General features: G+C 44.9%; 1 protein-coding gene across 6 annotated transcripts in view; it reads left to right on the top strand.

Annotated features, from left to right (window-relative positions):
* Positions 1-27,778, top strand: part of SLC8A3 (solute carrier family 8 member A3) — a 140,528-nt gene that overhangs the window by 102,389 nt on the left and 10,361 nt on the right. For 2 of the 6 annotated variants that reach the window (XM_025391865.1, XM_025391863.1), the window contains exons 3-4: positions 21,025-21,128; positions 26,182-26,199. In XM_025391865.1, coding sequence (XP_025247650.1) covers positions 21,025-21,128; positions 26,182-26,199 — 122 coding nt within the window. Of the gene's footprint in view, positions 1-1,865; positions 2,119-18,068; positions 18,176-21,024; positions 21,129-26,181; positions 26,200-27,778 lie in introns of those variants that run through there. The other 4 variants (XM_025391864.1, XM_025391868.1, XM_025391866.1 and 1 more) reach the window with 4 other exon arrangements.

The raw sequence follows: 27,778 nt of genomic DNA, 5'->3' as shown, positions 1-27,778 counted from the left end.
AATGCTACTAGTACTTAATAGTGCTCTGAGAAGGATTCAATGAGAAGGATTAAATGTATGTCACACACAGTGTTTGCCCATAGGGAGCTGTTATTTATAAGTGAGGGGAGCATCCTAAGGTCCTCAGAATTTAGGGGAACTAAAAATCTCACACTGACTTCTCCCTTCAACAGCACCTTCAGAATCTCCTTCATTTTCCATACTGTTCTTTCAACCCTTTGATGAATGAGAAATCAAGTATTCATTTCCCTGCAGATTTTCCCAAACTTTCTGCTTTGGCCAATAAATATATTTTTAGTCCCAATCTTGCATGCTCCTTTGGGACTTTTCATCTGATAAACATCCCCTCCTGTGCTCTTGAATATGATACCCTTCTTCCCTGCCCTTCACCCAGAGTCTCCTTGCATCTGCTGTTAGGCACAATGATGACCCCACCAAGGTCAAACAATGGCTGTGGCCTCACCTGGACCCTGATGACCCACATAGACTAGAGCCCAGGGATCAGCCACTGATGGAGGCCCAGAGGGCAGTTGGAAAACTTCACAAGACAATCCAGCCTGATTATTTTGACATGCCTGACCTCAGGCTGCTAAAAATGAGCTTGAGGAATCAGATAGGAAAAAGACATAGGTGATGCAATTTTGTTCCATCGCCCAATTTTCTGAGTCAAGAGTTGTTTGTTTAACTCCAGTCAAATTAGTATTTATCCAGATTTCCTGGATGCTTGTCCAAAGAAAAGTACCCCAGATCTACAAATCAGAATCTGGGACTGGGACTTAGTAATTGGCACTTTTACAGTTATACCAGATGTTTCTAATACGGGTGCTTCAACCACCACCCTTACAGAGTGCTGCCTAGGACCGTCTTTTCTGGCAGGTGAAGTGGAAGGAGGTTTTGTCGAAGGGAGATTCTCCACTTCAACTTCAGCATCTCTGCTTATATCCTCTTTGTTTGGTTCTATTTCACCAAAGGCTTTCATCTTCACATAAATTTTCTTCAGCTTTAAATAATTGGTTTTGGTAGCCATTGGTATACTGGAAAGAACATTAGCGTTGGAGTCCAGGTGGCTTGAGTTCAATTCTTTGCTCTGCCATTTACCAGCTGTGTGACATTGGTCAAGTTGCCAACCTACCTATGTCATTTTCTCATGTAAAGATAATCCCACTTCACCAGGCCATTTTTGAGGACTCAGTGAAATGATTTTAGTAACCATTTTAGGAATACTGGATTATTCTACAGTGCAAGTTTCTACATCAGCTTGGAGCCTACCATGCTTACATTCAAATCCGGTGAGTGGAGCTCTGTGCACAAATAAAATGGAATAGAGCTCTGTGCACAAATACAAGGACTTCTCCTCCTTTCTGCCCTTGTACAACTTTGGTTTCCTTAATGAACAGAATCCATGACAATCCTGGGCCATGGTATAAAGATGGGACTTTCTTCCTGTGAAGGAGTCTGGTCTGAACATCTTCCAAACTCCAACATAACTGATGTCATTTCTCCACCCAACCCCATTTGCTGTCTCCTGACTCAATTGCTAGAGAAGCCACCTAAGGAAGGTTCCTGGAGTTAAGGCTGTGTCTGGGCCAGTGGAGTGAGCAGTTTTCAACAGTCAGTCCTCTTTATCTTCTCTTTTCCTAAGAGCCTTTACTAAGCAATGCCTCCTCCTGTCTCCTTGCTGCATCTCCTGATGGAACGCACAGGTAAATCTCCTTGGAGAGTACCAGCCAGGAACAGTCCACAGCCAGGGCCACCAATCTTCACCACTGAGCTCCATCTTTCCTTTCAAGCTGTCCTTCCCCTCCCCTCTCCACCATCACCATAGCAACACAGTGGTATAAAAAAATGAAAGCACTAAGGCATCTAAATATAGTCTGAGTCTCAACTCTTCCAGCATGGAGCCTAAAATCTAGGGGATGACAGCTAGAGACATCCAGACGATAACTGGCAGCCAGGAGGGAGGATGAGTCAAAGGAAGGGGTCAAGGAAAGAAGGGAAGGAAAGGGAACCATCATTTACTGAGCCTGCTGCCTGTGCTTTCTCATGCCACCCGCATGACCACCCAATGTGAATGTTATCATCTCCAGGTAACTGCTGAAGAAACAAAAGCTCAAAGAGGTAAGAGATTTGGCCAAGGTCACACAGCTATAAGCAGTAGAACTAAGATTTTAACTCAAGTTTCTGTGGCCCCAGAGTTTATGTGTTTTTCTCTCCATACCACAGCGACAGGTGCAAGTGAGAAATTTTGCTGGAAGCACTGGGCTTTTTGAGCAGGCCATATAAACATTCTGAGCCCAGAGCTCAACTAAATTTTTGGAGGAGACTGGGCCAAATATAAGGCTTCTATCTAAGCAGCGCCTATGTGTCTCAAGAACTGAGGAAAATGAGGGTTGGCAAGGCTACATTTCCCAGGGTGCATGATGATATGACATGTGGGTGGGGGCCATTATGATGCCCAGACATGGAACTTACACCAGTGCAGAAAGGCTGTGATTAGAAGCCCTAAGCCAGAGAATGTTCAATGTGATAAATGCCATTGTTCGTTCCCTCATTCATTCAATAGATTTTTTTTTTTTTTTAGATGGAATCTCACTCTGTTGCCCAGACTGGAGTGCAGTGGCACCATCTCAGCTCACGGTAACCTCTGCCTCCCCGGTTCAAGCAATTCTCATGTCCTAGCTTCCTGAGTAGCTGGGATTACAGACGTGTGCCACCACGCCTGGTTGATTTTTTTTTTTTTTTCTTTTTTTGAGATGGAATCTCGCTCTGTCGCCCAGGCTGGAGTGCAGTGGCTCGGTCTTGGCTCACTGCACGCTCTGCCTTCTGGGTTTACACCATTCTCCTGCCTCAGCCTCCCGAGTAGCTGGGACTACAGGTGCCTGCCACCACGCCCGGCTAATTTTTTGTATTTTTTGGTAGAGACAGGGTTTCACCATGTTGGCCAGGCTGGTCTCGAACTCCTGAACTCAAGTGATCCACCTGCCTTCACCTTCCAAAGTGCTGGGATTACAGGTGTGAGCCACCGTGCCCAGCTTCATTCAACAGATACTTTTATTAAGCATCTGATGTGTACTTAACTCTGGAGATATAGGGGTGATTAAAACAAATGCAGCTCCTGCCCTTGTAGAGCTTATTAGGATAGTAGAGAAGACAAATAAGAAAACAATTACAAGATTGATTCTTTACAACTGTAACATGTACTATAAGTATATAACAGAAGACTATCACTTGCCTGATGACTTCAGCGGAAGGGAAATACAGAAGTTCTTACAAATCAAAGCACTCCCCTGGGCCAATTGTAAAGGTGATGCCCACTTTCAAGGTGGACAGAGACTGTGCTTGAAGCTTAGCCTCAACCATGGGTTTATATGATCGGTGGACCCTGCAGATCCATTCCCAATGCTGTATCTTCATAATAACCATGAAGTCCATCTGATAACCATACAAGTGAGGTTTTAAAACCCAACAAACTAGACTCAAATGAAATCTGATGAGGGAATTTACGACTTGTTCTTCCTACCACCTTTGGTATCACTGACATAAAACTGAATGTGTGTGCTGAGGGTGCTTGTGTCATGGTGATAGACAAGGTAGGTGGTCCAGCCCATGGTATTGGTGGCTTACGGTCAGCCAGATCAGCACTGGGAAGTGCCTGTGAACTATGCAGCAATGGGAGGGGAGGGAGTAGGCAGTAAAGTTGTGCATTTCTGTGGATCCAAAGCTTTCCAAACTACCTGCAAGGCAGCAAATATTGGGGATGTTGTATGAATAAGTGAGAATTAGATAATACAATGTGTATGGAGCTCTTTAGTCCTTCACAGAAAATGCTGTCTAAACAGATAGTGCTGGTATCAAAGATAATGATACAGTACTCTAATTTTAATGCTCTGCTACCTACCTGCCAGCTGTTTCCCAGGGATGTGGTAAAGATGAATGGGCAAGATCTGGGAAAGTGCTTTGAAATCCTTGATTAAAGGCCCTCTAGGCAGATGTAGAATTTTAAATGTATTATATTACTGCCACTATCGTTATGCTTTCTTTTATCACCCCAGAGTTTCACCACCTCCTGTTTCAGGTGAACGAGTCTGCCTGACTGTTTCGAGACCTGAATGGCATTGGAAAGGTAGCAGCCCCGAGATGTGCCATATAAACAAACATGTTTTTAACTGAGGGATCCAGAGGCTTTCCTGGCTGGCTCCTGTCGACTGGTGATGACCTCTCTAGAAGTCTAGGCTTTTCCAAGCTTATTTTATTTCCTTCAATAGGACAGGAATACATAAATGTCCACCTGAAATGAGTATTGGCTACAAGCCATCTGCCCCTGAACAGAGGTGAAAAGTGGAAATCGGAGGAAGGGCAGACGTCTTCTGCAGGGGAAACAGACTCTTTCTGCCACTGCACTCTGCCCAGGCAAAAGAGTAAAGGAGCAGGACTCAGGAGAATTCACTGAAGCGAGGGCAGGGTGCAAAAGGAACTTGAGAAATTGGTACTGGGACCCAAAGATCAGATTCTGGCATTTCTGGGAAAAGAAATGGGCATGGGTGGGGGGTTTATCTGTCAATAAAAGCAGCCAGAATGGGGCTAGAAGGAAGTGAATTCAGTTGCCACCTCTACCTACTGGACATCCACAGAGAACTTCTCCTTATCCAAGGTTGAGGAGCCCTCCAGAGTACATATTGATACCATTGGTTCTCCCACACATACCCCCATGGAGATAAAAACAGGACCCTGGAAGGCCTGTCTGTGTTTAACTAATGGGATTGAAACATGGAAATGAACTGCCCCACAATCCACCCTGTGAGAGACCAAAGAGCAGTGTTTGATAACAGGGAATGTTACCCTGAAAAGGCATTTGGCTTCCACTAGGGCAGCAGGTACAGTGCAAAGATGATCCCACTTCCAAACAGAATTCCTAAGACAGGATATGCAGTGATAAAAAAAAAAATAAGGAAAGATGTTGTGGAAACTCAAGACCTCTTAAAGCATACTCCTTCATCTATAGTTCTTCCGCAGACCAGACCACGGAATTCAGAAAACACTCTACCTGGTCCCAAACCAGCACCTGCCAAACTTCTCATCCTCTTCTGACCCTGTCCTGGGAATTAAGGAAAAAAAAATCATTTTATTGGTTGCTCCAGTTATAACTTAAACAGACAGACCATCATCAAATTAAGTGACATGTGTAACTGCTTATTGTATGCCAGTTACTGTGCTGTGGGGTTTTGCTTCCATAATCTCATTTAATCCTCTCAAAAATGCTGTGAGGCAGGTTTTATTATTGCACTAATCTTAAATTAAGGAAACTGAGGCTCATAGAGATTCGCTAATTTGTCAAAAGTCCTAAAACATAATGACTGCATCCAGACATCTCTGATTCTAAGGCCTAGGCTCTTAATCAGTAATTGATCAAATGAATAATGATTTTCATGGCATCTATCATCGGAAAGAACAATGGAGAATATGCTTAACCAAAGTCATAACCAAATAAATGAACTTGACAGCGGAGCCATGATTCCAGCCAAGGTGACTATTTTCATCCATGTTTTGAAGGCCAGGAAAAGGAGGTTAGACTTGTTTGGGAAGGGAAACAGGAGCTATCAAGGTGAACTTTTCCTAACAGTAGCCCGATAATAGTGCTCCGGAGGGAGTAGTATATGCAAGAATAGAGTCAGGGAGACCAGCCAAGTGTGTCTCAGCATCCCTAGCACAAATCACACACTAAGCATTAAGATTGGCTCTGCAGTTAGAAAGGCCTGGGCTCAAATTCTGGCTCTACTACTTACTGGTATTCATTAATCATTCATTCATTCATTCAACAAATGTATATTGGGTATTGTCTATGTGCCAGAGACTGTGCTGGGTGCTGGCAAAGAACACAAACAAGGTTTCTGCTCTCACGGAGCTTTTGTTCTGATGAAGGAAACAGACCATTTATTGATAAACAAATAAATAAACAAGATAGAGGGAAACAGAATGATTTGATGGAGAGTAGCTGGAGGGCCAAGCAGACCGGGCAGACAAGGTGGTGGTGACATGTAAGCTGAGACATTTAAAAAGAACCTGGTCATGAGACCATCTGGAGAAGGAAAGCTCCAGGCAGAGGAAGCAGGTAGTGCAGAGGCCCTGAGGCAGGAATGAGGACGAGACATTTGAGAAAACAGAACAAAGGCAGGCATGGCCAGGCAAAGTGGGTGGTGGAAAAGTGGTAGAAGGTGAGTAGGGGAGTCAGGGCAGCAAGGTCAGGCTTTGCAGGCTTGATCAGCAGTTCTCACTGTGGTTCTGGAGCCAGCAGCATCCGTGTTACCTGGGAACTTGTTAGGAATGCAAATTCTCAGGCCCTACCTAGACCTGCTGAGTCACAAACTCTGGGATGGAGCCCCACATTGTGTTTTATCGAGCCCTCCAGATGATTCCGAGTATGCTAAAGTTTCAGAATTCCTCGGTTGGATTGTGCAGTTTCAGTTTTAATTTTAAGTGCAATGGGAACCTATGGAAGGTTTAAGTGGGGGAGCAGCATGTTACAACTTTCTTTTAAAAAATTGTTTTTAAGCACTCCAGCTGAGGGGAGAATGGACCATAACAGGCTAAGAGAAATGGAAGCAGGGAGATAAATTAGGTAGTTATTGCAAGAGGCCAGATAAGAAGAGAAAGTGGTTTGAGTACAGTCATGTGGCAGAGAAGAGGGTTCCAAGCCAAGGGGGACCACGCTGACAAAAATAGGCGCACGCCACTCATGCAAGCCCGACAAGGCAGAAGGCAAAAGTGAGGGCCAGAGAAAACTGGGCAACACCTGTCCAGAGTGTAGTTCAAAGGCAATGTCCTCAAAGAAGACACTCCACCCTCCTCCCATTTCCTCCCTATTGTCTAAAGATAAGAAACATATGTGGCCTATGGCAAACCTTGGGCAGGCACATGTGAGCTGAGCTCTTGCGAAGGGCAGGTACTTCCTTTGGTGAGAGAGAAGACAAGGAAGGGCCTGTGAGGAGTGACAGAAGAGACGAACAGAGAGCCTGAAAGGCTGAGAATGTTGTCTGGCTTCCTGAAAGGCTTAAGGGGTTAGCTCTGGAGGATGAACTAAAAGCCCTAATTATATTAAACACACACACACACACACACACACACACACGCACATAGACACAGTTGAAGGAGACCTGAAGTTTCCAAAAACAAGAGTTGTATTTTTTTTGTTCATGTCATGACCCATAACAATCTCAAAAGAGAAACAGGCTCTTGTCTTCCTTGTTTAGGCTTAGGAGAACCTGTAGTAAGTAAGTAGCAGCAGCGGAACTCAGACTCTGCTCTTTACCTGGTGTCATTCTGTCTATTACACCACAAGGCATCAGAGGACCACTAGAGTTGCCTCCCTAGGGTTAGGGTTAGGGTGAGGTAAATGAAGTGAGTCAGCAAGGGCAGGATAGGAACCTATCTTTATTTAACATTTTGATATTTTGTTTCTCATGGATTTGTTGCATTAATTCCAACTTTTAAAAATCATTGCATTAACATATTATTGATCTTGATTACTGAGTTTGTAGGTATACCTTTAAATGTTGCACCTCTGACTTACTAGTCTCACCCTGATCCCTGTCCTGGATCTATGCTTGTCTGTTCTATATCAGCCTCTTGCTTTGACCATAAGGATAACGTCAGACCTTTAAGCATAAAGGACATAGGATTTCTGTCTCCCTTCCCCACCTTTGTGAAAATCTCAGCTTCTGCTTTTAAAGTCTATCTCCCAAGAAGTTTGCCTACTATGTTCCTTCCAAGGCCACCAGGTTCTGTGAAACTAGCAGCAGGCTAGATTGTCACATTAGCACGAAAGATCCACTATTCCTGCAGCCGAGCTGGGACAAGCACTTAGGCCCACTGCCTCCACCCCTTCAGTGGCCTGGGCCCTACATTGTCTCCAGGTGGCATAAAACAAGAATTTCCCCTTTGACTGGGAGAAGAAGGGAAGAACTCTGAATTGGAAAACAAGTCGTTTAGAATTCTCACAGGTGGAAATTTCTGACAACCCCTTTGGGATCCGCAATTCACACCCCAAATGGTGACAGTAGCTAACATGCAACCTGCAGGCTGTTCTGTCATCCAGTGCTGCTGCGCTGCACAACACCAGGGAGCAGCATTCTCATTGGCTTCTGTGTGCCTGGAGCCCAGTGCGGTTATGCAATGCTGCAGCTCTGCTTTAGTGACGTCCCTGATTGGTTCAGTCAAGAAAATGTCTATAGAATCAGCTAATCTCCCATGCAGTTAAGTCTCTAATTGAAATATTTTCTCTGCTCAACCCAAGGACAGCAATCTTTCCTGGATTTGCTGTTTACAAGGATCTCTAGAAATTATCCACCAGAAATATGGGCTTTCTCAGAGCTTGAGTGGACAGAGAATTAGGGTGGAAGGCAGGGCGTTTTGACTGCATTTGACGCAAGTCCTGAAGAGCCAGCTCCTCTCTCTTCCTAATCATTAGAAAGTTTTGCTTGGACCCAACGTTTCATGTGTATACAATACAAACTTCTCTCTTTTCTGCTTGGATCATATTTGTTCTCTCAAAATGAGATTCCCAGCAGTGAGAGAAGACAAGACAGAGAGATCCAACATCTTTAAAGCCATGAATCAGATAACCAGCCACTTGTTCTCTTCAGTGCTGGGAAAAGACACACTGTTAAATAAAATGATTTTATAGATTCTTCTCACTGCCTTTCCAAGAAGGGGATTTATCAACTTCAGGGCACAGCAATCATTTATTCCCAGACCACTGGCATGCGTGTATATATTTACATCTCTTGACTTAGAAAAAAGAGAGAGTTGGAGTCATGAATATTCCTGTCTCCCCCACCCCAGCCGCCTTGAAGTGAGTCAGGACAAACTTGGGGCCCAAATGGAACTGTAAGTAACTGAGTCACATGCAGAGATGAAACCCTTCACAGGCTCACTGATATGAAGGTTGAAGATTAAATTCCCTTTTGAGAATAACTGGGCAATACTCATATAGAGGCTACTTTCGAGAAGGCCAGATCCTCCCTCTAATGTATAGTGCAATGTTCCTAACCCTCAGCCCAATCCATCATACCCCCACTCACGTGAATACACACATAAGCAGTAATATAAAGCACTTCCCACTATAGGGCAGCAAAGAAGGAGGGAAATCTTCATTATGGAAGGGAGGAAGGAAGGAAAGAGGGAAGGAAGGATTCTTGGGGTGAGCAGAGGAATGACATGTTTGGGGCATAATGAAGAGAATTGAAGTGCAGAGTTTGTGTGGAAAAATTTGAAAAAATCAGGTGGCAGGCCAGGCGTGGTGGCCCATGCCTGTAATCCCAGCACTTTGGGAGGCAGGGCACAGTAAATGTCTGCATTTCTGGACAGTAAGATTCCAGCCTGAGCTGGGCACAGTGGGTCACCTCTGTAATCCCAACACTTTGGGAGGCCAAGGAGGGTGGATCACCTGAGGTCAGGAGTTTGAGACTAGCCGGGCCAACATGGCAAAACCCTGTCTTGACTAAAAATACAAAAATTAGCTGGGTGTGATGGCACATGCCTGTAATCCCAGCTACTTGGGAGGCTGAGGCAGGAGAATCATCTGAGCCTGGGAGGCAGAGGTTGCAGTGAGCCAAGATCATGCTACTGCACTTCAGCCTGGGTGACAGAGCTTTCTTTTTTTTTTCTCTCTCACAAAAAAAAAAAAAAAAAAAAGAAAAGAAAAGAAAGGAAAAGAAAAGAAAGGAAAAGATCAGGTTGCAGAGATGGATGGATGGATGGACAGATGGATGGACATTACAGAGAGTTTCCAACTCTTAGGATGAAGGATTAAGTCTTTATTCTCTAAGAAAGGAAGGGGAGAATAAAATTTTGTGATTTTAAAATCTTTTCTACCCTGTAGACCTACCTGACAAGGCGTGACAACCTTCAAAAAAAAAAAGGCATCTACTTTAAAAGACTAATGTCCAAAAAATTAGAAATTCCCTCATTTTGCCCTGATCTTTGGGAAACAGAGCGAGTGATCCCTTTGAGGTTTTTGGCACTGCCTTGCCTCTGATCATACCCTGAATCCTAGGTCCATAATCATGCAGTTACCTCAGATGTCTCTTTCCCTCTAGCCACAGGTAACACGCTCTCCAGGCACTGGGAAAGTGGATAATTAGGAGCGCAGAGGGGTACCCATGGGTTGTGATGCCCAGTTATAAACCCAGACATTTCAGAATTAACAGAATGAGCATCAAGTCCTCAAATATGTGGGTCTACATCCATAAACATGTCCAGCAGTCAGGTCTTTACGGTCAGTAGAGACAAAATATTCTACACTTTCCCTAAGGGAAGCCACATCCTCAGTAGGTTATCTCTGATGAGTCCAACTAGTCACAGGTATGTAGAAGCTGCATGCAGTAGAGGGCTCAAAGGAGGGTCCAGAATAGATACCAAAGCAAAAGGGGAGTCTGTGCACGCTCTCACACACACCCTGAAACACTCTTTCTGTTCACAAAATAGATGGTGCAGGCTAGTTCCAAGAGATCATTTAGCTCAGGTTCCTGCCTCCATAAAATCAATAAGCCTTCCATATTAGTTGTCTGTTGCTGTGTAGCAAATTGTCAGAAACATAGAGGCTTAAAGCAATACCCATTTATTATCTTGTAGTTCTGTATCTCAGAAGTCCAGGCAGGCTTGACTGGGTTCTCTGTCCAAGGTCTCGCAAGGCTGAAACCAAGATGTCGGCCAGGCTGGGATCTTATCTGGAGGCTCTGAGGAAATATATGCTTCCAAGCTCATTCAGGCCAACAGCAGAATCCCATCTCTTGTGGCTTGAAGTCAGAGGTCCCCATTTCCTTGCTGGCTGTCATCCAGGGGCCTCTCTTTGCACCTAGAGGCTGCCTATGTTCCTGTTCACAAGACACCCCTCATCTTCAAACCAAAGCAGCATGTTGAATCTTCCTTGTGGCTCGCATCTTTCTGGCTTTCCCTTCTTCTTTAGCCAGAGAAAGTTCTTTGCTTTTAAGGGCTCATGCAATTCAATCAGGCCCGCCTGGATGATGTCCCTATTTTAAAGGTAACTGTGGTACCATGTAACATTTCAGGAGTGATACCTCAGCATATTCACACATTCCAGGGATTAGGGCAGAACATCTTTAGGGGACCATTTTAGAAACTCTGCCTCCCCACTCACCCATAATCCTTTTAAAAGCCAAATCTTGAAGCCTTTTTTTCCCCCAAAGACTTTTTTGAATAAGCACATTTTTGCCTCACTTCATCAGACACTTTGAGCAAACACTAGCATGTGGCAAAATAAGTTGTAAATCAATCAGAACTATTCTTTCCCACCATAATCTTTCTCAAACACATTGGGAGAATCTGACAGTGTTGGTGGCGTACCAGAGCAGACTCCTACCAGCTCGCAAGAGCTGACTTAAATGTTTAGTAATTGTACACATTGGTTGTTAAACTATTAGTAGCTGCTAGATGCAAAATCTTTAGAGCCACACTATCTGAATTCAGATCCCAGCTCTGTCACTTATTTGGTTATAACCTTAAGCAAGTCTCTTAACTTTTCTGGTCCTCTGGTTCTTCATGTGTGGGAATGGGGATAAAAATAGCACCTACCTCATAGGTCATTATGAATATTAAATGAGATAATATGTGCAGAGAAAATAGCACCTGGCCTGGCCTCTACCTATGTCATAGGTTAGTTGTGAGAATTAAATTACTTAATATAAGCAAAATGCTTAGAGCTCTGCCTAGCACAAAATAAGCACTACGTAAATATTAGTAAGTTAATTTGAAATGTGGTTTCTAGATCTCTCAACACCCTAGTCACCCTACTCTGGATGTACTCCAAAGTCCCTCTCAAGATGTAGTGTCCGAATTGACCTAATTAGTCCAGCGTTTGGCCGAAATGCTAGACTTTGACTCCAGCCCCTCATTGTTGACTGGCACTAGCATTCAAGCTGCTGCTCCTCTTTCCCTGGCTCTTTAATAGAGACAGAAAGACTTCTCCAAGGGATCTTTTGGTCATGGGCCAGCAGCATCCGCACAGGCTGGGCCCTTGTTAGAAAGGCAGGCTCTCGGGCCCCACCCCAGATCTACCCAATCAGAATCCACACATTAACAGGATGCCCGGGTGATTCATGTGCACGTTAAAGTTTGAGAAGCACAGCTTTCAGGGCCAGATGACACACTTATTTTAAAGAGAACACCAATTAGAGACCTTAAGCCTTCTCATGGAACAGGGGCCTTCCCCTCAGACCTTGGGAGAGGGGTCAGGGAAATGTCAGTGTTGGGTTGTTGGTGGCAGGCAGCGGTGGGGGGTTCAGTCCACGTTCAAAGAGCCAGAAACCTGGCAGGGGAATAGATGGGGCAGGGACACCCAACGGGGAAGATAAAGAAAACTACAAGAAGAACTCAGCACAGAGATGTGAGGCTTCTGAAAGCTCCCATGGAAAGGCTCGCAGCTCCTCACCTGCTCGGTCCAGCTGCCCCGGGTCAAGGCAGCTCTGTGAGCGTTAGCTGGCTTGGAGCAGCAGCAAGGATACATTTAGAAGTGATGAAAGGGAACCCTTCTTGACAGGGTAAAGAGTCATTCAGTAGAAATCAGGTGGGAAGAGGTCACAGAGTCAGACGCCCAGCCTGTACTCAGAGATTATTTCTGGCATGGGAGGGCTGAAGGGTTAGCAGGCCACCTACTCAAGACACAATACAGAGGCAGATCCACTTATTACCTGCCTGTGCTGCTGGGATTTCAGTGCAGAAATTCTGTGCCTCCTCACTGTGGCTGCAGCTTGGGAATGATATCCAGAGCTTACCCACCCACATAAGAAATAAGCTGTAGGTGTAATAGGAGGACATAGGCTAAAATCCCAGCTCAGCTGCTTAATAGCTGTGCGACTGAGCAAGTTACTTAACCTCTTTGAGCATCTGTTTTCTCTTCTTTAAAATGGAAGTAATAATAATTGGCCAGGCCCAGTGGCTCACACCTATAATCCTAGCACTTTGGAAGGCCGAGGCCAGTGGATTGCTCGAGCCCAAGAGTTTGAGACCATCCTGGGAAACATAGTAATACCCCGTCTCTAGAAAAAATACAAAACTTTACCAGGCATGGTGGCAGGTACCTGTAGTCCTAGCTACTCAGGAGGCTGAGGTGGGAAGATCATCTGAGCCCAGGAGGTTGAGGCTGTGGTGAGCCAGATTATGCCACTGCAGTGTAGCCTGGGAGACAGAGTGAAACTATGTCTCAAATATAAATAAATAAAATAAAATGTAAGTAATAATAATATCTATGTTAATACAGTAGAAGTAAGAATGAAATAAGAGGCTGGGCATGGTGACTTACATCTGTAATCCCAGCACTTTGCGAGGTCGAAGTGAGAGGACCACTTGAGCCCAGGAGTTCAAGACCAGCCTGGGCAACGTAGTGAGGTCCCATCTCTACCAATAATAATTTTTTAAAAATTAGCTGGGCATGGTGGCATGCACCTGTGGCCCCAGATACTCAAGCAGGAGGACACCCTAAGCACAGGAGGTCGAGGCTGCAGTGAGTCATGATCATACCACTGCACTCCGGCTTGGGTGACAGAGTGAGACCCTGTCTAAATAAATAAATAAATAAGAAGAATGAAATCAGAAAGTTCTTCTCATGGTTCTCTTGATGGTGAACACAATGTAAACATATGTATTATCTTAGAATTCTTCCTTCCTGTATAAAGAAGGCCTCCTCCAATGTATTAATCATCCATTCAACTAATAAATGCTGCTTACTCCCATTTTCACTCTAAAAGAACTCAATGGCTAAGGAGAACCCTTCCTCTTTGCAGTACCCTGAGGATCAGAGGCCTGATTTGAATGTCCTCAATGCAAAGGACTATTTTAAAAGGCCAGCCACGCAGCCCAGACATGCATTTCCTAATCGTCTGCAGGTTGTTTGATAGAAGATCTCCCGGGAGCAGCTTTCCCCAGCAGCTCAGCCAGGTCTGTTCTGGGAACGCTGTGTGCTTTGGCACCTCCCTCTGCAGAAAGCTTGGAGGAGAGGCAGGTGCAGGTCCTGGAGCCTCTGACGGCATTACTGGCTCTAGGAGTAGCTGCTCAGGATAATCTCTCCCCAAGACCATTAAGTAACTGCCACTATGCTGGAAGAAGAACTGGAAATGGGGAGCCCCCCAAAAAATTGAAAACCCTCACTTGAACCAGTAAGTTATATCCTGGGTTGCTGTTGGAGAGATCTTCCTTGGAGTAGACAAATGTGGTATGTTAAGTAAACTGGGGGTCTAGGTTTCATAATACTGGGTCTGCAGCTTCTTTGTCACACTGAGAATCCTCAGACATTCCATGAAAGTAGCCTTCAAAATATTTTTGTGTCTAATGACATATTTACTGCAAAAAGATGAGTGGATTCATTTTATGAAGTCTCAGGTGTGTTAGAAATTCACCGTGAGTCACTCAGCAAGTCATGACTGAGGGCGTTCTATATGCCAGGCACTGTGCTGGGCACTGGGACTACTGTGGCAAGTCAGATAGACAAGAACTTGCTTGATCTTGGACGTAAGCAGAGTGGGGTCTGGTTAGTCACTGAACGGGAGACTGCCTGGAAATACTAGATGCTGCAGGCTTTTAAAAAAAGACAAGTTCTCTGTACTTGCAAAGCTTACATCCTAACTTAGTAACTAACTAACTTCAGGTTGTGTTGAGTGCCCGAAAGTGGTAGAGCTGGGAGTCCTCTAGATAAGGTAGCCATGGAAGGCCTCTCCGAAGAGGTGATGTTTACTCAGAGATCCAAAGGATCAGGATAAGCGCAGACCCTTATGAAGAGCATCCCAGGCAGAGGGAATAGCAAGGGGATTGCCCTTAGGTGGGAAAGGGCTTGATTTGAGGACTGGGAAGACCAGTGTGTCTGGGGCACACAAGCAAGGGGAGGACGTTATGAATGAGGTCTGAGAGGTCAACAGTGACTGGATCATACAAGCTTCCATAGGCCATGGTCAGGGTTCTGTATGTGCTACAATTACAGGATGCATGATAGGACCTGGGTTGCATTTTTATAGTTAACTCTGGCTGTAACGTGGGGAAGGGATTGAATACAGAGGGCAAAGACAGGAAGAGGAAAATGTCTTAGGAGGCTATTGCAAAGTCCAAGGGAGAGGCGATGGTGTTTTTTTTTTTAGTGTTTGTTTTGTTTTGTTTTGAGAAGGAGTCTCACTCTGTCGCCTAGGCTGGAGTGCAGTGGCACAGTCTCGGCTCACTCAACCTCTACTTCCTGGGTTCAAGCAATTCTCCTGCCTCAGCCTCCCAAGTAGCTGGGATTACAGGCATGCGCCACCATGCCTGGCTAATTTTTGTATTTTTAGTAGAGACAGAGTTTCGCCATGTTGATCAGGCTGGTCTTGAGCTCCTGACCTCAAGCAATCTACCTGCCTTAGCCTCCCAAAGCATTGGGATTACAGGTGGGAGGCACTGCGCCCGGCCAGGAGATGGTGTTTTGATCTAGGTCTTAAAGGCAGAAGGAAGGGTGGTAGTAAATTAACTGTGCTGGGGAAGAGAGGGAGGCCTGAGGGCAAGGAAAGAATGAGGGGTGATTCCAGGTTTAGGGACTTGGCAATTTGTTAGATGATGGTGCCATTGACAGAAATGGGAAAAAACAAGTTTGGAAAGAAAACTCAAGATCTGGCTGGTGACTCGTATTATACTTAAAGCCTCCTTTGTGACTTGAGCAGAAGTGAGAACTTTCTCCAGTGTTCAGGAGCTGGAAGGGATTTTTCTAGCCTCCAGGCAAGGTAATACCATAAGTCTCAACAGTGATGCCCTTCCTGGGAATGATCTCAATGGGAGAATCCTATACCCTGCCTCTTCCATTCATTCCTTGCTCCGATGGTGGTTCCAGCTGGCTAACCTAAGCTACTCTTGCCACTAGTTAACACCTGTCCTCATTTCTCTTGTCCCCACATAAGATGTCAATGGCATCTCTTGTCCCCACCTAAGATGTCAATCAAAATAGCACAAGTCATGCTATGTCACATGACATGTTGCCTGCCCAGCCCAGAGCTCGTTGCTGATAGGGGCATGGGCTAGATTTTGAGATAATATGGGGGTTGCTTTCTGTTACCACGCTTAACATTCCAAACCCCTGTAATAGTCCATTTAGGATTTATCATACTGTTTTATCCACACCTTTCATGACCTGATTTCTATTTCCAGCTTGAACCACCTCTTGGTTCACCAACTGTACTTATTGAGTTCCCCTAGTTTTCTGACTTAATGGCTGAAGATGATAAGCTTTCCTTACACATTACTCTCAAACCACCAAACTGGGATTGTTGTTACTCTTAGTGATAATGGTTGCTATTTGTGAAACTTTTAATAGGGAACACAAACCCTGTCCAGCAATTCATGTAAATTATTTCATTTAAGAACACCACAAAGTAGGTGCTATTATCTGACCTTACACATGAGACTTGAAGAACTTTAGAGCATTGCCCAAGGTCACCCAGCTAGTGAGGGGTGGAGGCGGGATTTGAATCCAGGTCATCTGTCTCCATTACCTGGAAGAAGGAAGGCCAAAGCATCATGGCCTTTCACAAGTCGAAGAGCCACACTTTCTATGGTGGCGAGCCACATTTGTCCATGACTGGGGTGGGTGTGGCAAGTGATGAGGGTTTGGAGTCCGTGTGGTGGGGTGGCGGGGGCCAGGTGTCTTGGTAACTGCTGTGGCATTCACTTCAGGATCAAAGGACCAGATCTGATTCTGCAGGATCAACAGTGTGGGCACTGGAGGCTCCGTAGACATCCAAAGGTCTAATGGTGACTTAGGGAAGCTCAGGAGGGCAGGGAGGTTGTCCCCGTTTAGAATGTAAAGATTCCTATTTTATAAAAAAAGAATAAAAGGAGGTGCTGAAGGCCTCGGTCTCCTCCAACAAGGCCAGGTCACGGGGTAGCAGAGTCTGAAAGGGTGTGCAGACCCATGGCCACTGCCCAGGGCTCCTGCTCAGGTTTCCTTACTCCCACAACTGAGGGGAGAGCCAGCTCCACACCCACCCACCTAGCAGTGTCTCACACCCACCAGGAGAGGTCTAAACATCTTCCCTGGGAACTGGTCCCAAAATGTCCCTGCAGTAAGCAACCATCTGGAGAGACCCAGGTCCACATCTGTTTTTAAAGCTCCAATAAATAAACAAACAAAGGAAGAAAGAAGGAAGAAGAAATGCAGAACAGGGTGATTAAAATTGGCATATATTTTCAAATGTTTATATTAACAAAATAATACCTTTTAACATGAAAAGCAATACAATTGTGCTAGGCACAAGATCGTCGTAGGACTGAGAAAGGAATCGTAATTCTGAGAGCCCTAGAGTTAATGTGATCCAGCCGGCACATCCCTGTGACTGCAGAAGCCTGTTTGGAGACAGTGTCAGCAGCTTTCGAGGCCCGCTGTGAATTGCCAGAATGTGTGACATGAGCCAAATCCGCCACCGCCCCGCCCCACCAACCCTCCTGCCAGCTCCCCTGAGATAGTCACTGCCATACAGAAAAAGAGAAGTTCTACTATTTCTGGGCAAGATTTCCACAAACCAGTTTGTCCCTTTCTGCTCTTATGAAATAAACCATTTGGATCAATGTCAGCTGATTGTAAAAGTCAAAAAAATTTCCCTTGTCCCAAAAGCAAGGCGGATAAGGAAGCAAACATAAGAGGACCTTCATGGCCGAGCCTTTATGTGTATGTTATTTCATTGCTCTCACAACTGCCCTGGGATGCTGTAAGCGTGATTCATCCTGTTTGTTTATCAGTTAAATTATTTGTCCAAGATTACGCAGCATATCCAGGATTAGAACTCAGAGCCCTCGCCTGTGAAGCTTGAGCTCTTTCTTTTCAGTCTTCAAATATGATCACGCCATGAAGCAGCACAAAGCCCAGGAGGAGCCCGGTGAGGCTGGAGGGGTCCACGGGCAGCCACTCTCCTCCGTGCCCCTGTGGTGTTGGTTGAAACTTGGACCTTTCTGAATCTTTTAACTGTTTCCTTCTCTTCCTGTTTTTGTCTCCTGACTGACTTGTCCCACACTCTACTCCTTGCTTATGATACTTATTTTTCCATCCACAGCAAAACAATTCACATCAAGGTAATTGATGATGAGGCGTATGAGAAAAACAAGAATTACTTCATTGAGATGATGGGCCCCCGCATGGTGGATATGAGTTTTCAGAAAGGTGTAGTACCCTGTCCTCCACACTAACACTAACATTCTTTTCTCCTCTTCTGTTTCTTCCTCTCCAAACCATTTGTCTCCTCCTCCTCTTATCTTCCACTTCTCTGGTTCCTTTTCCTTTGTCTCCTCTCTTGCTCTCTCTTCTGCTCTCTTTTCACTCCTCCCCCTCCTCTGTCCTCTCTCTGCCCCCAGCTCTGTCCTAACACCTGCCAGCCTGACACATGGCATCCATACGAGGGATGCTCAAGACCAGTGGTAATTTTTCTGGGATGAGGAAATGAGTATGGGGAAAGAAAGAGTCAAAATGCTGGGAGTATCATGTGCTTCTCCTGAATGGCTGGGTGTCTGGGGGGGAAGGGGGACCAGATAGCCCAGCACCAGGCAGAAGAGCAGCACTGACAAACAGGCTCTCAACACAGATTTCCACAGGGCAGTTATTCTCAGGGCTAAACTTAACAATCCCAGGAAGTTGAGAATCAATGGATTTGGATTATACTTCATTCCCCTCCCAAAAGCAGGCTTTAGGAGCCACCTTATCTGCCGTATTGCTACTATTAAGACTTGTTTCTCCTCCTGACTTTGAGTAAGCTGAAAGTACAAGTTTGAGTTCCAGATCTAGGTCAAATACCCATTTGTCTTCCTCTGTGTTTCCTATTAAGAACACCCAGGTGTGGGGGTGGAGAGTTACAATAGTGGTGGAGATCATCCTGACCCAAATGGAAGCTTCCCCAAGAAGTCCAGGGGGCTTCTCAGAGCGGATGGAACCTTTGCCTTCCACTTCAATGACCCCATACATCCCATGGCCTCCAATAGGCAAGTCAGGAAGTCCTTTCCTGAATAGATCATACTGTGGAGCAGGGAGCTGCCAGTACTGAGGGCAATGTTCCTTCCCCTTCCAAGCCGTCCCTCATGCCCTCCAGTCTATGCCTGTGGTCACAGAGCACCCCAATCCCATCCCACAGCAGAGTTCCTGCAGCGGAAAAACAGGCTCACACCTTGTAGACAGCCCTGGGGTCCCATATCTAGGGCCAACAGAAATATTCCCCAAAAATGCCTCTTGACAATCAATGAGCTTTGTCTTTTGTCCAGTGAGCAAGGTATAAAAAGATGTCAAAAGAAGTACCCAAAGAGGTAATAAAAATGTACAGTCATGCATCACTTAACAATAAGGATACATTCTGAGGACCGTGTCCTTAAGCAATTTTGTCATTGTGGGCACATTATAGACTGTACTTTCACAAACCTAGATGGTGTAGCCTATGACACACCTGCACTATGTGGGCCTATTGCTCCTAAGCTACAAATCTGTACAGCATGTACCTGTACTAAATATTACAGGCAACTGGAGCATAATGGTATTTGTGAATCTAAACATATCTAGACATTGAAAACGTACAGTAAAAATATGGTAGTATATAGCCTTATGGGACCACTATTGTAGATGTGGTCTGTCATTGAGTGAAACGTTTTTATGTGGCATGTGATTGTACTTGTAAAGTACACTCTCCACAAATGCACAACAAGTCCTGTGCCTTACAAACTCCCTCAGGTCAGTCTACTACATTATAAATGGCAAAGCCAAGCACATCCACAGAAGGTAGCAGGATCATCAAAGGATCTGAAGAGACATTTAGGTAAATGCTCTTTACCCTTTAGAGCATTTAGTTCTTAGACCTCCCCTCCCCCAATCTCCCCCCTGCCCCAAAAAAGAAGAAAAAGAAAAACAAAGCAGAAAATTACAATTCTGGCTCGCTAGTAGGACCTGCTGGCCACCATTGTGATTCCATGAAGGACCAGAAGAAACCACATAGGAAGAACCAGGCCCAAAAGGCAACTTCTCCAATGACAAAGAGCCAGTCTTTGGAGGGGAGTGAATTTCAAGGAAACTTTTCTTCCCTGGGTGATTTGTTTTTAAAAGATGCTCTGTTTTGTTGAGATACCCAGAGATGAACAGAAACTTCCATCACCTTGTGCCCCAGATCCATGATAATTCACATTGAGGAAACCAGTTTGGGGACACATCATCCCTAAGTGATAGAAGCCCAAGGTGATTTAGAATTTGATGATTTACATCATTTTCTTCACATTTTCCCAGAAGTGCATCAGCTGTAAATAGTAAAGGATTCCTATGTCATATTGTGGTTAATACATATTTATTTTAGTTCCCACCACTGAAACCCTATGAGATAAAGAATGAGAAGATCACACAATTCTACCTCCCTTTCTTCTCTCTCTCTCTCTCTCTCTCTGTCTTCCTCTTCTCTTCCTCTCTCTGGTTTCCCTTCCTCATAAATACTTTTCTTTTAAAATTTTCTTTCTGAAACTCACAATGGAAGTGAGTATAGACACAAAGAAGGGACACAAACCCTGGGTTCTGCTGACATATTTCCTGTTGTGGGAAGACCCTGGGTCATTTCCAGTGGGTCAGTAGTTTACCTGTTGCCCAGAGAAATGCCACTGTTACCATGTGACACCCAGTGGAATGTGCTGCCCGACTCACTTCCTACTAACTGTTGGCAAGGTCTAAAATGACTGCACACCATTACCCGCCTTCTGCCTTCTTATCCCCTCCTGTCCTTCTGGCTCCCTTCCTTTGCCCACCTTTCCTTGCCTCCTGGCTCCCTGCCCCTCTCACCCATAAGAACAACTATGACCAAGGAGACAAGAAAAGCTAAGACCATTTATTACCTGAGAACAACACAATCCACCATGGTCCTGTCGAAAGCCACCATGGTGGGACTGGACTGCATGTGCCAGGAATGATGGGGAATGATTTTAAAGGCTGTGCTCCAGGTGACCAACCAATCTACCGACCCAGTCGACACACTCTCTCTCTTGTTGTCCCTACAGGAAAACCATAAGGGTTAAAATAGTAGATGAGGAGGAATACGAAAGGCAAGAGAATTTCTTCATTGCCCTTGGTGAACCGAAATGGATGGAACGTGGAATATCAGGTGTGAGATTCTTTAAAAACAAAACAACAACAAAAAAATAAAAATTAAAAATTAAAACAAACTGAAAAACAACAAGAAGAAAGAAAAAGCAACTATATTTTTGTCTCCCTCCTTTTCTTCCCTTCTCCTCCTTTCTCTTTTTGACCAATGGATTTTTTTATTCTTTTCCCTCCTGTATTCTCGCTCTCACCCTGTTTCGGTATCATCTCTGCCTTCTTAGCCTTAGCTTATTCCAAATTCCTCCTTTCCCGCCTTCTGGGCAGCACTGCAGCCTCAACTCCTCATTACCCTAATGAGTTATTTCCCTGTTTTGCTACAATTTTACAATTATTCAATTGCCATGGGCTCCTGCACTCTCCCCCACTCCACCCCTACACTGTAATCTGTAAATGTGAAAATTCCTTGGTGGATGGGGAGGAGAAGAAAAAGAAAGGAATGTGATGCGGTGCATGCCTGTTTCCCTCCCTGCCTTCCTCCCCTGCCCCCCTCCCCCACTCTTTAGCCTGGATTGAATGTGGGAGGGTCTGGGATGGGGGTTGGGGCTTGGGTTGCAATGATGCTTTGACAGTTTTCTGCTGCATTCCCCAACTTCCTTTGAATGCTTGGCAGGTTATTCACTTGTGGAGTGGCCCATAGGCCCCTCTGCCCTTCGAGGAGGTAAGTGTATTGTCTGACTGTTTCACAGTTGGGCAGACCGTGGCATGGGAAAGTGTACCAGTTGTCAGAGGCCATGGCTTCTGAGAGCTCTCGGAGAGAGAGTTGACTTCTGAAGTAATCATGCAATCTGGAATCCTGAGCTATTCTTCCTCCTCGGGACATCCCACCCCATCCCATTCTGTGTTTGTTTCTAGCCCAAGGTTAAGTGCCTTATTCAGGCTACTTTGGGAGAATGCAACCTCTAAAGCAGAAAATTGAGAGTTCCCGAAGGGAAGGAAGTAGTTCCAGGTATGAAAATTCCCGTAGCCAGGGGCCCCAGAAAAGGACTGACATTGGGTAGGCCTGGAGTGTTGACTTGTGGCTTTTCCAATAGAAGAGACTCTAAATGGTGCAGTTGGTGCTGATCTCTGAAAGACAGGTATTGGAAGGTTCACAGACGTCTGCCTTTGTTTGGCATCTGCAAGTGAACATATCGCCCGGATCCCAAGGTAGCCCTCACCCCACACTGGAGAAGTGGCCTCATCTCCTGCTTTCCTTAGGACATGCCTCCGAGAATACCTGCCAGGGGCTCTTCCCTCAGGGGATGATTATGTTGCAACCAGGGTAGATATAAGGAAGGATTTCTTCCCTTGAAGAAAATGATTGGAAGCCACTACTTTGAATGTGTTGGAGGCATAGATGTGGAAATAGGTTAGGGTGCTCCTGGGAAATAGCAAGAGGACATTCATACTCCCATTCAGAGATATGCTGCTGGGATATGCTGCTGGGAGCCTCCTAGCAAATGGAGCAGTGAAATCCACCTGTTTGTCAAAAAGGGGTGATCATACTGCAACTAGTTCCTATTCATGTGACGAAGAGCAGCATAAAACTTTCCACACGAGGACAGATCTAAGAGATTCAGCAACAACATTCCCAAAGGATCCTCTACAGGCCTTTTCAGTGTGACCGGTCAGTTCTCATTGTCTGCTGGGGACTCTCCTGCAGAGCTGACCACTTCCGTGCCTGCACTGGTTTGGACATACCTGTTGCTCTAGGGGCAGAACTCTTATCCATTTTCCATTGCTGGTTCTCTTCTTGGCCACTCAATAAAATGTTGCCCTCAGCCTGACTACCAAAGAGTGCTGGAAGAAAGAAATTATCTCTGGTTCCATTGTTTTCCACATTGTATTATTGCCCAACTTCCAGTTCCTGCCACCAATAATATTCTCAGAGGTTGCTTCAGCACCTGTCCTACCTCACTGCCACCTCCCTTGAGCATTTATTCCACATATTCGTAATTGGTTGGAAGCAGCAGATACCCAAGGCCAATTGTAAGTCACTTTCATCACTTTCCACAGTCCAAGCTACTTAGATGCAAATGAAAGCAGCACAAAGGATTGTACAGCGTACAGGAAGGAAGGCAGTGGCCCCAGACAAGAGGAAGAGTTGGAAGTCCATATATGCCTTTATTCCACCAGTAAAGAGGGTCTTCTTTTATGCCTCCCTTAAAAACCTCTACCAACAGCAGGACAGAGAGTGACCCAAGGTAAGTCTTCAGGAGACCTAGATAAATACAAATGTCTATGGCTAATCCCCATTTGAGGACATCTTCCTATTTTGCACTGGATTCTTTGTCCAGGGAAATGTCAGCAACACCCTGGTGGAGGGAGTAGGTGAGAAGACAAGGATTTTAGCAAGCTGCCTGTGTGATGTGCCTCCAGATCTCCCGAGTGACCAAGATGCCAAGATGAACCGTGCCAACAAGAAATGTGTCAATTTCCCAGCTGCCTATTTTATTGTCTACATTTTCTAGGGAGTTAATTTCCAGTTTCTTCAGTCCTTCCCGTATTTTGACATTAGACCATAAGGTGAAAGGTCATAAAACCTGATTGTCTAGACTCAGAAGCAAATGGAAACCCATCCAAATTTCCAGAATTCCCCGCTGTTCTCAGACTGAGAGACAGAACAGTGGAAATTGCTTTTCATTATCACTACTGCATGGGAGAGTCTGAAACATTCAGAGTGGCATAGTCTCTGCATGGTCAAAATGACAATTGCATTAAAAAATGAAAGACTGGTTTTGAAATAGGAGACTCTATTTTTGGCAAACAAAACAGACTTCGGAGTTGAGATCAAAAGCTCTGGATGAGCTGGGAGTTGGAAAAAAGGGAGACTAAATAGGAAACACAGTTGCTCTGGAGTCTAGAAGTGGAATTCTGAGAGCAACACTGAGCAACATAATCAAAACTGTTGGGCCTGGGCCTGGACATTGGAAGCCTTGGGGTGGAAAGGAAAGCACTGTCTCTCTCTCTCTCGAGAATGGGACCTGTTTGGTCCTCCTTTTTCCACATCCATGGGCTCATCTTGACAAGCTGCCCAGATGCTTCCTAATTACTCACCGTGCTACGCTCTTTCCAGCTTGTCCCTGGAGTGTCTGAGCAGGAATAAATGACTCTCACCTGACCTGGGAGATCAATACAGGGGAAAGTTCAGCTCTAGCTTCTCTCATGAGCAGCAGCAGGAAAAACACCCTCGAGGTATTGTGTCAGTCAAAGCTGGCCTACCCAGATCTCACTGACCCGTCTATAACTGCTAAGCAGAGAGTCTTGGATTCATGGAGACAATGACCAGAGAATGATGGAATTCCAGCCGACTGCAGGCCTTCTCACTACTCTAGGGATGGGCCAGATGTTCGGTGGCATGTATGAGTGAAAACCAGGGCATCAGGGACCTTTCTGGAAGAGCTGCCTTTGTCTGGCCCACCTGTGTTCATTTGTGTGCTGGGATCTCTGATCTCCCCTGGAACTTGGGGGCCAGGAGGAGCTCTTCCATGCAAACTCCTGGAAGGAGCAGAATAAACAAGCTCTTGCTTATCTATCTATCTATCTGTCTGTCTGTCTATCTATCTATCTATCTATCTATCCATCCATCCATCTGCCTATATATATTTATCTATCTCAATGTAGTGAGGAAAATCATTGATCCATTAACCTTTGGAATTCTACATGGGAGATACCTAAAAAAGTGAACTGCCTTGTTTATGTATCATGCAGACTCTGGATCCACATATGTCTTAGTGGCTGTGAATATAGGATGATTGATCACAGGCCTGAGTTGCATTCCTGCAGATTCTTAGAAAAAAAAAAAAAAAAATTCACAGACATGTCCCCCCTGGTTCCCCCACAACACACACTCCTTCCTCAGCAATCTCTATCAGTCACCAACCACACCACGAATATGTGGCAAGCTCTTCCCAGACCTTTATCTGAGAGCCAAGGAGTGAGGGGCTGTACTAAGATACCATAGAAATGAAAATGTGGTGTGTCACAAGAGTTTCCTTAATTCTTAGATCTTAAACCCTAAGAGGGTTCAGCATAAGTACAAATTCAAGGACTAAAGACAACCTGTATTGGGTGTGTCTTTAACTCAGTTTCCCAATCCACATAGGGACCTGGCATTTGTCATCTCCCATCTATGTAAAGCTGTTGGTATGACTGTTTCTCTTTTCCCGAATACCTGGACTCTGATTTAGCCTGTCCTTTCTGAAACAGAAAGATCACCCAACCAGAGATGCAGCACCATGAGATCTATGGAAAAGACAGTTGCCAAAATAGACAGCAAACAGCCAAACTTAATTGAACACTACCACATGCAGGGACTTTGCTTAGCAGAGGTGATATAAAATGGCAGGAGCCCATAGCCCTAACACCCAGGATAGATCTATAGTAAAGACAAACCATTCAAGGAAAACATTCTGCAGGACTTACGTTTTTGCTAAGTCATCCTTTTAGGGGAAGTCAAAGTTCTAGTCAACATGGTAGCTAGGAAGGCATTTGTGGTCATGGAAACCTTATGGGTACTGAGAAGCTGAGCATGAGTTCAGCTAAGTCGTTAGGGATGGAAGACATCCCTACTCTTCTACTCTTACACAATGCTACCCATTTCCTTGAGCTCCCATTCAAGCCCCATGGTCATTTTTACCACTGATAAGTTAGCCACTCTGGCAGGGTTGCAACTTACATAGTTTTCATGATAACTGGATTCTCACTCCTTTTTTTACAGAATGGATGTGATAACCTGATATCCTACACAGTCATGAGTGACCAACCCACCTACTTGGTTCCCCATCCTCATTCCTCCATTCCTAGCCCTTAGGGCAGCCGGGAAAGCATGGGAGCAAATGCCCTCACCAGGGACCTGGTGCTCAGCAGTCTCTCTGGTGGCTCACACCTCTTGCTGCTGCTCTGTGCATGCTCCAAATCTGCTTTTTGCATGTGGCTGCTGAGCTCTCACCTGCTAAGCTCACTGCTTTCCTTATGCTGCCAGCAACCACAAAACCTGGGAATACTTTCAAGATGGGACCTTAATGTTCTTTCCTTTTCTTTCTTCCACTTGTCTGGTATCCATTTGCAAACAGTGCTCCTGTTATCTCCAGGTAAGAGGTGTCTTGTCCCCCTCTTTTCTTTCCACTTCTTGCCAGTGCCATTATTGGTTTAAGACCAATGTCCTTTGATTTATTGAATAAGAACTGCAGGCTCAAGTTAACCTGACAATTTCTCCCAAGGACTGGGAGATTTATTTTCCCACATGAAGCAATTATGAGAAAGCAATTGTGAGGAAGGCAATTCCTTGAGCATCACTTCTGTCTGTGGATGTGGGTAAAAGCATAGCTGATCCTCTCCGGGACCAGGAAGAGAAATTAAGCTTACCAAGGAGATGGTGGGTCATAGACTTCTCCTGAGTCTTAATTCATCTGCCATCTCATGTTGTCGGGGAGGAGACAGTGAGATTCAGAGCTGGAATCTCCTAACGTAATTGTGATAGGATTTGAAAAAAAAAAATCCTTTAATCCCAAGGGCTCCAGGGAAAATCAACAAACCTGCTGTGAGAATAGGAAAAGCAATTTTTAAATAATCTGGAATTTTACCAGTCCTGGAGCTCTTCCATCTCATCACAGCTGAGCCTTAAATTGCTAGAATTTTGGTTCATTTGTCATTGACCCTTAAAGTCCTATGTGCCATAAACAAGATGAATTAGGATGGGGGGTTGGGGCAGTGTTCTGGCCGGAAATATAAATTTTAGAGAATTTAGTTTGGAGAGATTCTCATGCAGAATCTAGATGCTGTAGAGGACATGCACCTACTTTGAAAGTATGCTTGCGTGAGTGGAAACCAATCATGAACAACATTCAACTTCATGAGCAGATATGAAAGCATTTTCAGCATGTCTAGCAATACTATAACTCTTTGTGCAAGCAGAGTGGCCTACACAAGACAGTTTCAGTATATTTTAAAAGAACATCTTACATTTCATCAGTTCTTTGAACACAGAAAAAAAAAACGTTAAGGTCACTTAAGAGGCAAAACATCTTACAGAGTTCATTGGTATTCAATATCACCTACAGGCTACATCCTGGGTTCAGGAAGGGCTGGTGTACATAGTAAGGACATTTGCCTTCTGGGAGCCTTAAACAAAAAAAAAACATAGGTAACTCCTACATTTTTATTTTGTGGAGAAAACACAATTACTCCAGCTTCCTTGGCTTTTTGCTTCTTTTTTATACCAACAAGATAAGGGCTATCCCCAACCCTCTGTTCTTCACTCTTCTCCCAGGGTATTGATTTCCTAGCACTGGGTTTTTCTTCTCCACTTCACTCATCCTCTTGCCTATGAAGGTATGTAAGCCTTCTTTGTTCCAACTGTTTCCTCCACCCCACCCCACATATATGCATAACAAAGATTGTGATTTAAGTTTCTTTCTACTTTTAACATATTTGCAAACATCAATAGAAGCTAAAATGGGAAAAAGGAAATGTTTCTTTTCCTAGCTCTTTCAATCTGCAAATCTTTAATTTAGGAGCACTTGATTAGCCTTTCAACCCGTTGGAAATCTCAAATCCTGGTTTTAATTTTCCTAGGTGGACAGGCAAACATGATTAATGTGCCTGGTGGTGAAAGACAGAGAGTGAATATGTTCATTCTGAGCCACCCTCTCAAGCTCAGGCACCTTGCAG

Source organism: Theropithecus gelada, chromosome 7b, assembly GCF_003255815.1.
Source record: "Theropithecus gelada isolate Dixy chromosome 7b, Tgel_1.0, whole genome shotgun sequence".
Taxonomy (NCBI): domain Eukaryota; kingdom Metazoa; phylum Chordata; class Mammalia; order Primates; family Cercopithecidae; genus Theropithecus; species Theropithecus gelada.
Note: the sequence above shows the minus strand (reverse complement) of the source record. Positions and strands in the feature narration are given on the sequence as shown.